This window comes from Mus musculus, chromosome 12 (genome assembly GCF_000001635.26).
Source record: "Mus musculus strain C57BL/6J chromosome 12, GRCm38.p6 C57BL/6J".
NCBI lineage: Eukaryota > Metazoa > Chordata > Mammalia > Rodentia > Muridae > Mus > Mus musculus.
The window spans coordinates 40,786,209-40,802,414 of record NC_000078.6 but is presented as its reverse complement, the minus strand read 5'-3'; the positions used below and the strand labels follow the sequence as shown (position 1 = coordinate 40,802,414).

General features: G+C 41.1%; 1 protein-coding gene across 9 annotated transcripts in view; it reads right to left on the bottom strand.

The window, feature by feature from the left end:
* Dock4 (dedicator of cytokinesis 4) overlaps positions 1-16,206 on the bottom strand; it is a 400,918-nt gene that overhangs the window by 44,460 nt on the left and 340,252 nt on the right. For 7 of the 9 annotated variants that reach the window (XM_006515085.3, XM_006515089.3, XM_006515090.3 and 4 more), the window contains exons 31-36: positions 14,039-14,187; positions 12,254-12,339; positions 7,792-7,818; positions 7,552-7,647; positions 6,718-6,778; positions 2,665-2,758 (exon numbers count right to left, since the gene is read on the bottom strand). In XM_006515085.3, coding sequence (XP_006515148.1) covers positions 2,665-2,758; positions 6,718-6,778; positions 7,552-7,647; positions 7,792-7,818; positions 12,254-12,339; positions 14,039-14,187 — 513 coding nt within the window. The remainder of the gene's footprint in view (positions 1-2,664; positions 2,759-6,717; positions 6,779-7,551; positions 7,648-7,791; positions 7,819-12,253; positions 12,340-14,038; positions 14,188-16,206) is intronic. The other 2 variants (XM_006515086.3, XM_006515087.3) reach the window with 1 other exon arrangement.

Sequence of the window (16,206 nt, the reverse complement as noted above, 5' to 3'; positions counted from 1 at the left end):
GGAAGAACAGCGGGCAAAGCCCTCAATTTGTCATTCCCAAACGCACAGGAAGGATTCTGATTAAGGTGGCGTGAGCACCTTCCCCTCGACTTTCCCCAGTAAGTAAGTAAGTAATTCGACAGAATATGTGAGGTGCTTAGAGGATCTTGAAAAGTAATTAGGAACAAACAGAGCAACTAGGAAAAGCCACCCCTGAAGATGATCATGATGTGTTTGGTTGCCTAATTTTATTTTCTTCTTTTTATGTCTCCTGTCTCAGACTTTCTGCAAATGGGATCAACCACAGGTCCCGGAAGACCTTTTCTCTTACAGAGCTGGGGCAGGGCTTCCGGTGACACAGAGCTCTTAAACTCTCTGGCTTCCTCCACCTTCCAACCTCAGCTTCACAGCCAGAACACTAAGAACTGGGAGTGCCTGGGCCACGGGAAGAATGGGGAATCAGAGAGAAAAAGGAGTTTGAGAGAGACATAAGTAACACAGTAGTGCAGACCATAAGCAAAAACTGGAGACCTGCCTTGGGTGGTGCACATGCAGAGAACTGGAATGTAGTACCGAGGTCTTAAAAATCAGACATTAGAATCATAACCTCTAGATGGTGGCACAGGACCTGAGCTTTAAACGTAACTGGACTGATTGCCAAAATTAAAAATAACAATTTTGACAGAATGCTGAATCTAGTAACATAATGTTCAAAAGGTCCAGGATGTAATCTAAAATTACTTGGCATTCAAGAAACCACAGAACTAAATAACTATCCAAGGGAAAAAGCAATTAACAGATGCCAACCCCACGATGACTCACATCTTGGAATCTTAGACTAGGAAGCAGCTATTGAAACCATGCTCCATGTAGTGAATGTGAACACTCCTGAACAACTGAAAAGGTGAATTCTTTGCATAGAAACTGAAGCTATGAGAAGAAAACAACAACACGAAATTTTTAGAATGGAATGGTAACAAAATAAACATTTCAGCAGAGAGACCCAATTCAAGTCAGCTGAGTGAAGATGACCGAAAGCATCTGTGGGCTTGACATAAAGCAAAGTTAACTAACTGCCCTAAACCATGGTCAGAAGTGAAGTTGCAGGGGGCTGGGAGGTGGGGGGGGGGGATGGCAGAGTCTCAGGACTCAGGGAACAATGACCAGAGGCCAAATACTCATTCCACGGCAGTCCTAGAAGAAAGGATTGGTATGTAAAATATATTTTGAGAAGATAATGCCGAAAACCTTTTCAGATTTGATGAAGGGAATAGATTTCTAGATCCGAAGAGCATGGCAATACCAAACACACTAAGCTTCGAGAAAACCATGTCTATGTATGTCATCATCAAACTACCGAAGACCAAATACAAATTCTCAAAAGCAACCAGAAAACACCATACAATCAGTCATTAAAAGATTATATACTTCTCACCACACGCAGGGAGTCCAGGAGATAATAACAACACTTTTGCAGTGTAAAAATGAAAGAACCATTCACTTAAAATTCCAACTACAGCACACATGGCTTTCAGAGATGAGGGTGTGCTATGGTTGGGTTCAGCAATGTCCATCAAAGCCCTGTGTGTTAAAGCTTGGTCCTGGGTTCGAGAGAAAGCTCAGGAGTTAAGAATACTTGTTCTTCCAGTAGATCTGACTCCCATTCCCAGGATTCAAGTCGGGTGGATCACAACCACTTGTAATTCTAGCTTCACAGGATCTAACACACTCCTGTTTCTTTGGAGGATTCCTGCACATGTACAGCATTCACTCACACATATACAAGCACATAAAATAAAAATCTTAGAAGCAGCATCTTGGTCCTTCCATCAGTGATGTGGAGAGATGGCTGGAAACTGTAAAAGAGATGGCTTGGTGGAAAGGCTTGGGTTATCAGTGTCATGCATGAAGTGACTGTGAGGCTCCTTTCTTCTTTCTCTTGTGTCATAGTCATACCATGAGAAGTTAGGTTGTACCAGGCACTTTCCCCACCATTATAAGCTACTTTGCTACAAGTCCAGAAGTGACAGAGCCAACTAACAATGGACCAAAACCTTCAAATTCCTGAACCAAAACAAACCTCTCTTCTTCATCAGTTGATTATCATATATACTCCGTTTCAATAACTGAAAGCTGACGACTACAGAGGGCAATAAAGATATCTTTACATGGAGAGAAATGGAAGAGAGCACCACTAGCCAATCTCTTAAGCAGTAAAATTCTTCAGGGCGAATAAAAATGTAGGGAACCAGAGAACTTCACAAATGGAGAGTCATCAAAGTAGCCAGTATCTTAGTAAACACAGAGCTCTTTTTACAAGTTCTTTAAAATCGGTATGACCATTCCAGTGAATAGATATCCCATATTTAACACATATCCTACAAGTACAGCACAGAGTAGGGTGTCTATAAAGACCCCATGTTTAAATTAAGACAGCAAACCCCCATTACAAGCGTGTTGTAATGAGGTATGTACTCCATAATGCCAAGGGCAATCTCAAAACAATCATGCATAGATGAAGTAGAAAATACAGCACTAAGAAGCATACACATAATTAAAATTCATTAAGGTTTTAGAAGAGACGTGTCAGAGTCTTCATCCCTAACTGTGAAAGGAAGAGGAGTTACCATAGCAAACGCATCAGTACCTAGCTCCCTTCCCCACCTGAGTCCCCAGCACTCTGACCTGTGAAGTTCTGCGCCTTGAGATGCAGATCGTAGAGTTTGTGGATGTAGCGGATATACATCTCCTCCTTGTTCAGCTCCGTCTTATAGAAGTTCTGTGAAAAAGAGCACAGACCTGCGTGTTTCCTCAGTATTCAGGCACACACACACACACACACACACACACACACACACACACACGCCCTTTTACATTGTTGAAGTTCCATGCCTCCAAGTCAAGAGAACACATGCATTCTTTTCCCTCCTGAGTATTGTTTTAATAATACAATGAGGAGACTAAATGACAGCGACAGATTTTCAACCTGACACTGTGTTAAACATCTGACAACTAGTGGACAAGCTGGGAATTCTTGGGTTATAATCAACAATTCAAATTTCTTCTTTCATTCTATTTTCTTTTTCTTCTAAGACAGGGTTTTGTATGTGGCCCATACTGGCCTTGAACCCACAGCCCGATCCTTCTGCCTCAGATTCTAAGAGCTGGAATTACCACTATGCCCAGTTGTTCTCTTGTTAGTTTCCATTATTCTTAGTTTAGCTGTCAAGTGGGCAATCAGCCTATTTAACTAAAATATTAAGAAAATGTAACAAATCACCTACATATTTAATATGCTGGTTGGCAGCAAGGACATCTTCTTTAATTTCATGTATACCTTTTTCTAAAGAAAGTACTCTCTAGGACATAAAGGAAGGATTATGGAGTTTTTCTTGCTAGGTGGGATTGCACATGCCTTTAGTCCCAGCAGAAGTCAGGGGCAGGCAAATCTCTGAGTCTGAAGCCAGCCTGGTCTATAAAATGAGCTCCTGGTCAGCTTGAGTTATACAGAGAGACCCTGTTTCAACAACAAACCAACCAACCGAAAAGCATCTCTCTCTCTCCTGTGGGTTTCTGTTTCATTTTGCTTGTTTTTGTTTTTGAGACTGGCCTTAGTATGTAGTCCTGGCTGGCCTGGAATTCATTACTCAAACTCCCAGAAATCCCGGTCCCTGCTCCCCCCATGCTGGGAGTAAAGCACTCCTGGCAGCTGTATTAAGTTTTAATGTTTCTTGTTTATGTTTAAAACACAAACCAGAGAATTTTATGTCTGCTTATTATCATGGAATGGGTTTACTGGAAATATTAAATTAAATAACCTTACTTATTTATTTATTTATTTACAAATCTGAATTTTACTAAAATTCTCTAAAATATTTTACCAAGTTTTATAAAACTCCAGTGTTTACTACCTGGATATACAAGCTGCAGGTACATTATGCAGTCCCTGCTTCAGACACATGAGATGATAACGTATTGTTGTTGGAGCTGATGCTACTTAGGATATGAAGGACACAGGCTAGTGCGGGAGGGGGCAGAGGGGGACGGACAGCTATGCACTTGAAAGAGTGACAAGTTTCTGAAACAGAAAATGCCAGGAATCTTATAGGTGTCCTTAGCTGATGAGTCAGTCAGGAACCTAATGATCAACTCTCAAAGGCGCTGTCTGCCCATTATCTGACTCGTGTGCATTCTTGAACCCAAGGACTCATATACTGTGTGGGCACTGACGCTAACTTGAATGCATTATTATTTCCAATCCATAACATTGGCTCTCTCCTTGCCTTTCATTTCCTGTGGATCCTGGCAGTCTTTAAAAGCCAAGTAAACAATGCTACTCAAACCTCCCTCATTATCATCAAAATCATTTTAATTAGCAAGAATTGTACCATAAACACAATCTAACAGCCCCACAGCAGGTTTTACATTATTAAAGGACGATCTGTTCTAATAGCTTTCTGTTAAGAAGCTGCTGCGTTCTTTCAGAACAAAAATAAGCGATCACTTTGTAAATGAATATTCCTCCTTAAAAAAAAAAAAAAAAAAACAACCAACCAAAGCCCGACATCTCCCCAGCTGGCAGATGACAATCTCTCACATATGTCTGCTAAAAACTGTAACACAGAGAACAAAATAATAATTATAATTCCTCCTGTTAGTCATGTCAAATAGTGTGCACTGTCACCAACTGTGAGTTAAGCTCTGACCGAACACCAGCAGTTAGAGGCCCCCTGGCAGGATCTGCTGCTGACCTCACAGGGAGGTAGTGACGGGAGCCATATTGCCACTAGCAAACATCCAAAACTTTCCATTTAGAGTAGGAGCTAAAGAGATTAGCTTCAATGTGATAAAGCTGGGTTTATCACTGCTGGTTTGCAGTTGGAACAGCTTTTTCAAAATGCTCACCTTCTCTGCTCTTTGTCACACTCCAAAGCTAATGGTGTTAGGCTCAAGTAATTACAACAGGGCCCCTGATTTATGAGGTTTCCTTCTTATTCCCCATAGAAGACAAGAAGGAACACAGTGCAAACTAGTCATTCCTTTACCAAAGGAAAGGGCCTCTTCTGTTGGCCCAGCCGAGGAGATAAGCCGAGGGGGCTGCATTACTATGTTCATCTCCAAAGAGAAGGAACTGGGAGAGGAGATGAGGGTGGCAGGGCTCCTTAGGAAACAGGAAATGTTTCTGCTCTGAGGTTATACGAGCGTTTGTGCCTGGGCTGAGGATTCAAACCGAAGCTCACAGAGCACACGACATATAAGCAAGGACGTGGAAAGGGGTGAGGGTCCTGATTGTGATGGCAGAGAGACGAAAAATACTGAGGAGCTGGAAGGCTGGACAGAGGGAAGGACTGTGCCGAGCCGAGAAGGGACTGTTAGAGGAGAGGTCATGGCTAGCATAGTGGGTGGGCTGATAGCCGCTCACTGTTGGTTTTAAGGAAGAAAATTATATAAGTATGTCGGTGTGAATAAGATGCACCCTCACAGAGCATGCTTAGGGCTCGATATTTTTAGGGGCTGGTGATCGAGGTAGAGATATAACAAGTCATTAAAAAATGAGGAGGAAGAAGTGGGTGTGGTAAGGAAAGATAGGGTCATGAGCTCAGAAGTGAAAAGCAGCACAGCAAAAAATTAGGGCAACAGAAAGGTAGTGGAGTCAAAGTTGAGAGATTTGAGAAGGGACTGAAGGGATTGAGTGAAAGAAAACAGCAGCAGCAGCAGCAGCAGCAGCAAACCCGTTCGGCAGATCAAAAGTTCAAGACGCAGGCAAAGCACAGCTGCAAAAGTTTCAGGACGTAGGGCAAGAATGCCAACGACAGTACAATGTTTATAACAGACAAGGACATTTCATGTGCTCTCAGAAATACAAGAGAAAAACAAAAAACCCAGAACATTCACAGGTTTAGAACTGCAAGAGGTCACTCTTCAGTTCCAAGATGGAGGAAAGTTAGTAAAAGCATTAACTCACTAGATAGCAAAATACAATAACTAATGTCCAATGTAGGACTCATCTTTCATGATGAAATTCCAATCTACTTAATAAAAAGGGAGTGATACTTTTTTAAAAAATAAATTTTGGTTGATCTAGAGTAAATTACGATTTAGACTCCTGTCCATATAGCTATGTCATCTATGCATTGCAATGCAATTCTTTGCAATCGTGTTATTATGAATTCAATGTGCAGGGGACAGTGAGTGAAACTTAAGCATATTAAAGCAGAAAATTTTCACAGGTTAGAAAATAAGAGTTCAGTAATTGTTATGAAAACATACAAAGATTGTGAGGGAGAGGAAGAAGATGGGCAGACAGGAATAGTCAACAGAGAAATGAAGGGACTTCAATGCCGATATTGTGCTTTTCCAAGAAAAGCATCTAGACTGAGTAAGAAACTCAAGAGGGGAAGACAGCAGCACGCAGTCCCTCTGTGAGGTCTGCTCACTGCTACCAGCCCAGCCCAGCCCAGCCCAGCCCAGCCCAGCCCAGCCCAGCCCAGCCCAGCCCAGCCCAGCCCAGCCCAGCCCAGCCCAGCAGGAGTATTCTGCAATGTTCTGAGCTGAAGATTTTCTGGGCTTCATTCAACCTAAGGGTCACTATCTTCCCTTTAAAAAAAACACTTTTCCATTTTTGTAAGAAACATCCTGAAAAAGGGCACATGGAAGATTAAAAACAAACAAAACTTAGTGCTTCAGTGAAGAGCAGCAGAGGTTAGAAGGAAGGGGGAGACGGAGTCAGACACTAACCAAAAGGCTAACTGTGCAGCCAATCTTCTTGCCATCCACCTCTCCTATCTTCATGCAGTCCCTGTAAACAGAAAGCAAGAGTCACACCGGGAACTTTCTCTTGTGGGGAAAACACAGTTGTTCTTTGCTGTCTGATGTGTGGGTAGGTGAGGTATCCTCAAAGATCAGAGACGATTGTGTGGGTTCAGGGAAAGGGGACTGGGCAGAAGATCTCTGATGGGACTGGAAGTAGAGACTGACTCCCAGCTGCAGTAGGCAAGCAATATGCCTCTCAATGGACAGGGACTCAGGGAGCAGGGGAGAGAGGGTGCCTACCCCTCCTTCATCAAAGGTGTAAAACTGCCAGGGACAATGAACGGAGAAGAGTTCTTAAAATAAAAGAAACCCACCATGCATAGAATTGGGACAGCCTGCTCTAAAGGCAAAGTAAATGAAAATAAAAATAAATTGTATTCCTTTAAGGGTGCAGCACACTGGTACAATCCCCTAGATCTTCATTCTAAAGTGTTTGGATCACCGGCAATTTTTGAGTGAGTGAGTCTAAATATCCAAAGATTTTTCTTTTCTTTCCCTTCTTTCTGTTTTTGAGGACTGTCAAGGACTCTGAGAACTCTTTCAACTCAAAGCTTTGAGAGAATTATCAAAAACAGAACTAAACAAACAAGTAAACAAACACCAAAGACAGATGCCAAACTCTGAACAAGCAGGTTGGAAGTCCAGGTGCTGATTAGCAATTCTTTGAATGATTAACTCAAGTGGAATGCTAATTACAGTTCAGCTATTTGGGCTTTTAACTAGAATGGAGCCTATCTGGAATCTTAGGATGCAGCTTACCTGTAGTCTAACAACCTCTCCATCAGCCGAGTGACAGTGGCAATTAATGAAACGCCACTTTCCCTCCATGTTTCCCGCTCAATTTTCTTTAGTAGACTGGAAAAGAAAGAACCCAGGGCATTTTCAACATTTATTTTTATCAGTCACCATGACAACCATTTTACTTTCATCAGTACCTTAAATGCCTTAGCAACCACTGCAACATCTCACAAGTAGGACAATTTGCAAACAATGTCTTACCTAGGGTAGGGACCAAATAGTGGAATTCTAATCCAGGAAGCATTGACAAAGCAAATCGATTTTCAGATTATCCAAGTCATAAAATACGAACTCATGCACATAATCATGCTTTCAAACACATACAAGCACCTCACAGCTCAGAGACATTTCCCCCCAGCTCTCCTGGTAGGCTGACAGAGACTGGTGTCTTGCCACATTAAATAACAGCGCAGAAGCGAAACACGGGAGTCCCTCCAAGTTTACTTCCAAGTAAAGAGCTTTAGTCCCATAAACATGTTTTCCTACCTCTCAGTGGAACGCATCTTCCTTCACCCAAGCAATTTTGCTGCACTGCCACTGCTACAGGAAAATCCTTGTACAGACGGGATGACGTTTGCGCTCTCTCCCTTCACTTAACATTTGCCCACTCAATACATATTGTACTATCTGTGCGCTCACTCAACGCTTCCATTCACTCTGTCATTAATCACAGACTATTTTCTAAGTGGTTGTTACAGCGGATTTGATGACGGGTGCCTGGGCCACATCTCTCCTCCTACATTTCTCCTAATCCTAAACACCTTGGAGCAGAGGCACTATGTCAACAGAAAATATTAACAGTCATCATGACGAGAACCCGATTTGCTTTCATTCCCTCTGCAAATTAACACTGTACTTGGGAAAGGTTTCCTGACTGAACTACCCCCAAAGAGAGAGGAACACAGGTGTGGTGGTATTAGCTTACTTCCTTATCCCTCCTGTTTCTGTGATTATCATTTCTGTTCAAAAATCTTTTTTCTTTTGCATCTTGATTTAAAAGGGGGGGGGGAGGAAACAGAGTATGTGTGTATCTCATAAATACAATGGAAACCTGTCAAATCTGTACTTAGTTGGAAAAAAAACAGTAAAAAGAAAACTGCTGTGGTAAAGATTTGTTCTGTTTGTGGCTGTATATATATTTTTTTTTCCCCAATTTTCTTTCCATTTCCACCTCAGTAGCCAGTATCCTGTCTGTTCTCCATGTCTGTTGTCTGTCACATCATTTGTTTGCCTGACTGATTTTAAGCGCTTCTCTAGATTGAAAGTGGGCTGGTCAGAGAGGGGTGACTTATGGGGGTGTGGGGCTTGCCCTGACTGATCCTTAGGGACAGCCTCTTAGTTTGTTTAAATGTGTTTTCACTTAGAAACCCCTGAACAGTACCAGTTTTGAGTATAAGTCGCAAACTGGTACTGAACCAAGTTCTCACATCCTGCCAATCATGCAGGATGCTGCAGAAATTTCTCCAAGTGACAGCCCACATCCCACATACTCAGAGGCTAAAACCAAGTAACTCAAGTTAAGTAATAATTTTAAAAATAGACAGAGGCTTCATTTATGACTTTCATTAATTCACAGCTTCCCATGTAGTCAAAAATCAGAGCTACATCATCCTCTCAAAAGAGGCAGAGCTGTGCACACCCTTCAGTGACTCGAGACCAAATGTTAGGAGCAAGTCTAGAGCCTTGCCCATCTGCATCCTTGGTTAGGTTTATTCCTTCGTTTGGGGATCTTCCCGCTTTACACTTCCCCTGATACAACCCGAGGAGGCTATCAACACAGGGAAGCGGTCTTTCTCGATACCTTGGATGAGACTGGATGTTTTCTCCTGGTCTGTAGCCACGCTCTAGTGCCTGTGTGGCGTATTCTGAGACCTCATCTCATAAAGCAAGAGACAGTTTCTCACAGTTTTGTTCCGGATTTTCCAATGGTATTCTCCCATCAGATGGACAGAAGGACAGACTACAGTCTTGCTTACCATGAAGGAAATGGGGCTGGACTATGGTAGTTTTATTTTCAATCTGGTTTTCTGTATCATACCAGGCTAATGCTGAGAACACTGTTCTGACATATATGCTGTCCTTGAGCAACCCAAACAGCAGACTGGGATACTTGAGGCATGGTGTTATAGAATTAATCTCCCAAATCCAAACAGTGATGAAACATGTGACCCTTGCTTAAGGATTTCGGAATAATTTGGAGTTGTGGAGGACAGGACAGAGTGTAGGGAGAACTGAGACGGATGCCACTTTCCTTTGCAAAGCTAATTGGGTGCCTCAGGGTAGTGGCAGCTCTGCTGCACCTCCCCAGTGTTAGAACCTCTGTGGTATCCTCGCTCAACCCAAGCCTGCCTGCACAAAGGCCAGATCATAAGTTAAGAGGAGCCAGTAATGCAGCGGATAAGCTCCGAGGCCTGATTTTGAGTATCTCACAGTGTGGTCTGTCGGCCTCGGTTGCAGTGTTTTCAAAAATAGGGAATCCCACTGTTACAAAAAGCAGAGATAATGAGCACAAATGCAGACGCTGTGGGGAGTTACTGAAAGTGAGAGGGATTCTTGGCAAGCCTACGACACAGAGACTCAAAGTCTCCGTCTAAGGGCTGATTTCCCAAGCACAGCATTCAGAAGCAGGGAGTGTCTTCCAGGCTTCCATCTTCTCAACTAATTTTATCAAGTTTTAGGCATGAATTTCAGAGTAAATGAGAATCTATGCCTTCCTAATTCATAACGTGTGCAGCAGCTCACCATGATTACACTAATCCACTGTGATTGTTAGCCCCGCAAATAAAAGGACTTTATTGTTTCCTTGAAATCCACTTGAATTCTCACTTTCTTTCCTGAGACAAGGTAGTAATGCTATTTAATTGTCACTTTGAATGTGCTTTATTACTAATATGCTGACTATAAAAGCATTAAAGAAAAATATTTATAGCCCTTTTAAACTTTATTTTTATTATTATGATTTTTTTTATGTTCTAGTAATATGTTAAAAGTAAACAAAAGAATCCATTGAACAAATCTGGTCCCTTAAAATATAAAATAATTATAGAGGTTTAATTATTACTTTGATTCTAGTGTCAACGTACATCTTATATTTCACAGTCATATTTATATAAAAGCAATCCAAACTGCAAATTATCAGCCCCTTACTAATGTAGATAAGAGGCATTAAAGAAACAGAGCATGCATTTATTAATCTTATGAATTCATTATAAATAATTAATCACAAATCTCAAGGGTTTCATTCCACCGAATGCTTTTGTATTTTAGCTCTTTGTTCTAACCAAGGACTAGGAACTGAAACGAAAGCATTTTTTCAAAGGCAATTTATTATGTTGGATGAGGTTTTAATCTGAATTCTTGCTAAACTCCAGCTGTCGTAAAAGACAGACACTTTGTAAACAAGAATGAACAGGGAGCTTGTGAATAATTAGCAAAAGTTTTGGCTGAATTACAGTATCAAGAGAAAATGGCACTCGTTGTTCACAATGTAACTGATTACCAAATGAAATCCCCGAAGCCTTTCTTTTTCCTTTCTACATAGTTTTCCTGAAAGCTCCAAGAATGACTATAAATCAGGCAAGCTGAAGACTCCCCAACCTATTGTCAAACCTTTCAGTTTTAAGATAGCATTCTTAAAACCCACACATCCAGAGTTGCACAGCTGCTAATTAATGAATGTAAAGTCAACTTGGACTTGCACTTGGCTATGAGCGCCACTTAGGTGATGGTTGGGCATTAATACCAACACAGGTGTATTTTCTAGGAGAGAAATGTATTAGTTTTACACTCTTGAAAGAAATCAGAACATTTCCCCAAACTCAGTGTGCTAATCTTCTCGGTTAAAAGAAAAATACGTTATAAAAATACTAGGTTCAAAATGACTAAGATCTATAAGATCATAAAAAAACCCACAGGCCAGGTGGGAAGTCCCAAAGCGCTGAGACATTATCATGCCTCAACTCTGGCTATTCCTACAGTTAGATGATACTTGATACAAGCAATCCATCCTGAGACTGTGATCACATTGGATCACTTGGGACCATCTAGAAGTCCCTTCCTAGAACTCCATTCTTTTTTTTTTTTTTTTTTTCCTATTCTCTTTGCAAATCCCAAACACCAAATTTACTAGAAATGACTTGCTTTGGTGGCAATCTAATAAGCAGCACTGGGGAAGTATTTAACAGTCCCAAGCCAAAAAAAATGGTCAGCATGGAAGCAGGTGCTGATCATCAGGCACAAACGAAGTTAATTTTCTAACAGCAAATCAGCCAGAGTCATACTTTGGAAAACACTGTATACAAATGTTATAATCACACACTTTTCTCCTCTCCCACTCATAACTCTCTTTAAAATCATTATCTTATAACAATGGCCTTATTTTCCCTTGAAATTACCAAGCGTGAAAAGAGTGAGCTTTGTTATGTAACATAGGCAACCTGTCCTAATCGGAGATTAAAATAAGGAGACATAACTAATCATCAACATAATAAGATCCACTTGCTAGAGGTAGGCAATTATCCTTTATTTCACACTCCACAAAGACAAAGCTCTCCTATGAGACCCAAGCTGTCTCTGTAGCTCTCGTCTACTGTGGTGCAGAACGGCTCAGGACCGACACCAGATGTCCTGAATAGAACCAAGTGGAGAGAAACACATTACTCACATACTGTTGAAGAGCTCACGGTACGTTTCATCACCTTTGCCCTCCGACATCAGGCTGTCCAATTTGTCAATTAGCTTGGCCTCCACCTGAAATACACCCAAATATCACTCTCCTTCCTCCCACTTCCCATGCAAGATTTTTAGGCAAATTGGTATGTATTTCTTTATGCCAGGGGAAAGCCGTGATACACTTTGTCAAAGTGACATTGTCAGCCATGGTTAATAGCAAGCCTCCCTTTGGAATTCTAGGGGACTAATTTAGATGCAGTCAACATGACTTCATACTCCTGGCTAGCTAGCTTCTTCTGCTGCCAAGGACAGCATCTATCTATCTGGGATCCCAACATAAATGCTAGCAGCCCAATTTAAATGTTTCGGTTCTTCTTTTAGGGACTATAAAAACTGGCAAGTCCCATTTCTTTTTCTTTTTTTTTTTTTACATCACTATATCTGAGAACATCAGCAAACTAGCATGCCCAAATACATTAATTTAAATCTTAAATGTGCTTTTTATCTGTTTTCTTTCCTAAAACAGTTTGAGGTTGCACTAAATCTTTGCTGAAGTTGAGAATCCATCCTAGCCATGTACAGATGGTAGAGCCACAGAAATAGTCTAAGTCAGCAGTAAGCGGCAGGAGAGTGAAAGGACATATTTCCTGAAAACTGTAGTCAAAACATTTATATTTTCAAGGACATAAATTCTTTATAACTTGAATATCAGAAAGGGAAAAATTTCCCTTTATCTAAACGAGGCAAGAGAAAATGACAACCTTTAGCCAGTGTTAAAGCAATTTGGGCTTGAGACGAATATTCAACTTTGTCAAAGGACTGAGCCCAGTTATTTCTTTAAAGCAAATGTCAATCAGGAGATAAAGATAAGAGGGAAGGAAAGTGGGACCCCCTACCAAGCACAGTGTGTTCATAGCTTTTCACTCAGCCATTAGCTTTCTTAAAAATAAATGTATATACGAATAACAAGAGAAATGCCCACACTCTTGGCAATAGGAAAGGTCTATGCATGCAATCAAATTGCTTATACAGATGACAAGCACTTTTCTGAGGTTTGAAGAAGGCCTCATGTGGAGAAGTATGGAGGTGGGCCACATCCTGTGGGTAAGCAAGTTTGAGAAGTCAATATGTGAGAGCATGTTTTTCCTACTTCCCCCAACAGACTTGGACCAGCAAAAGTGGCTGATTCTTTACAGATCTGATTTTGCAATCAGGATGTCTGTCTTCCTCAAACTGGAGCACCACTATTAGAACCGAAGTCAGCAAGAAACGATAGATTCATCCCCTTGGAATTTCCTTTGTGAGATTTTCCACTGCTTTCTCCTTCAAATTAATTTTCATTGCTCCAAGCTAAGAGCAATAAAACACACTGTGAATCAAATGCTCAGAGCTAAGCCATTCAGCAAACACAATGTGCAGACCACTGAGAACTCAATGGCTGAAAGAGTCATTAACCTTCCAGTTCCTCTGAGTCCCGGCCAGCTGGGAGCAAACAACCCTCTCTGTACATTCTTAAATACAGATCTGGAATGTCAAAGAATTTTGTTTTTGGTGAAAGGAATAAGATGGGATTCCAGGGTTTCCCTGGAGGCTCAGGGCAACAAAAAGCCAGAGGCATGTATCCAAGGCTATGTGGTACAGGGAGAACGGGTTCACCTGGTTCTGGGGCCATTGAACCAGTGTTCATTTCTCCACAGAGAGATGAATGGAGAAATTGTGAAGACGCCAGACAGGGAAGTGACACCCCCTGTCAGTCCTGATGAGCAATACTGCCTACCTGTTTAAAGTTGCCACTCCTTCTTTGCTCCCAGTCCATCATATCGTGAAAAATAGGAATCATGACATTCCGGAGATCTGGCTGGGGTATCAAGGTTACTTCCAGAAAGGGCCCAATCAGGGCAGGGATGAAATGAAGTTTGTGTTCTCCTAAATTAAGCAAAATGTTCGCGTTTCAGTATATTAGGTTTTAATAAGACTTCAAAAAGATTACTATTAAAAAATTTAGTTAAAACTAGTATCATAAAATACTGAACTACAGTTATCGCCCCAGATAAGAAAAGAACCCATAGCATACAATTAAAATGGCAGAAATAGAAATATTTTAGTAGTGTACATGCTTGTAAAAAAATGGATGCAGTTAATATAAAAGAAACTGGAGAGATGGTTCTGTAGTTCACATCACCCAGAAGCCACATGGTGGCTCATAAGCTCCTGCATCAGCAGTCCCCAAATATCTGATGTCTTCTGGCCTTTGTGGCATCAGGTGTACACTAGGTACATAGAAATACAAGTACACAATACTCCTACTCACAGAATATATGGAAAAAAATACTAAGCTAGAGGATATCCCTAAGGAAACCACAGCTGTTATCTCTGGGTGGTAAAACTGCAAATTCTTTTATGTAAGAAAAACTGGCTTCTGTTTGTATTTTAAAGAAAAATAAATACATAACACACAGCCTAAACAAAAGTCTAAATGCAACCCCCTCAAACTTATTTCTGAAAGGATTAAAACATAACAGTATTGAACCCAACTGGTGTATAAGCAAATGCTAAGAGGTATGATAGCCAGGATTCAGGACAAAGGAGGGCAGGCAGCAGCAGGGACACAGGTGACAGTAAGAAAACTACATGCCCTGAAGGATACATTCTTTCTCAATATCAGGGCTAAAAGCCTATGATGCCAAAGTTCCAATCTAGGAACCCTAGGACAAGCTCGGGGGTTGAGCTGAGGGTAGCTGGCTTCATGGAAGACAGCATTTCCTCTTTAGATACAATCATGCAAACATTTTCTGATTTATTCTATTGCAAGATTCTTATTATTTCCTATGCTCAGACCATGAGCACTTCCATCATGATGAAACTCTCCCTGTCCCAGTAGCATGGAAGGAATACTACTTCTTATAGCTGAACATTTTAGTCTAATCTAATTTTAGTTAATACAAGCTTTACTGTTTCCCATGATAATCCCATGAGTGAACAGAGGTGTTCAATATCTTCCTTTTGTACCCTGTGATCCACTGATCCACAGAGTCCATGAAATCCTTTAGGTCTCTCCTTTCCTGGGTAAGACATTATCCCAGTAAAAATAGCTGTGAGTTTTCAACTCCTTACATGATTATAAACAAAAAAAAAGGAAAGTTGAAATGAGTACCTCTTTCCAGAATATGTTTTGGCAGGTGACAAATTATGAATTTTGTTCAGAGTCTAGAAATTTGGGTAGTCTTTTAGTATAGATTTTATATTTGCCTCACTAATACAGTCATTAATCTACTTTTTTCAGGGCCTCAAAACGTAGGCATGCCTTGTCTGATTTGAACAATCTATAACTTGCAAACATAAAACACAACAAACACTGAGACTACTGCAGAGATGCACGTCAAGAATCAAGAACCACTGAGGATGGTATAGCTCATTTGGCAGGGAAACTGAGGGAAGCAGTTTGGACAGGTTCTTTCACTTGATTGGGGCATAAGCAGCAGCTACCCCAGTATACAAACAGAAGGAACTCCTGGAAACAGCACGGGCATGATGTTACATCTGAAAGTGTAGTTGAGGTCTGGGGGAAACAGCTGTGGCAACTTGGGTAATGCACCGTGTTGGATGGAAAGGCAGTGGGACTCTTCAGCTGTGTGTGGGAGTCCTTATTACCAGGTTGTTTTGCAGAAACATGACTTTGGGGGACAAGGAAAAGATGTGCTATAGTGGGAAAACTGATGATAATTTATAATAGACTTTGGCCCCAAAGCATGAGCCATGGCAATAGGCACAGGAGGTCAGAATGGAGGGACATTCGAGATGTAAAGCATTAGCGAGAGTAAATCTAGCTACTAAATGAGATATAGTTAAAGAAGGAACAGGGACTAGTTTATATGGAGGAGGATAATGACTTCTGCTTGAAGCTCTTTTGAGACATTCTCATGTGCATAACACTACCTAGTCCCA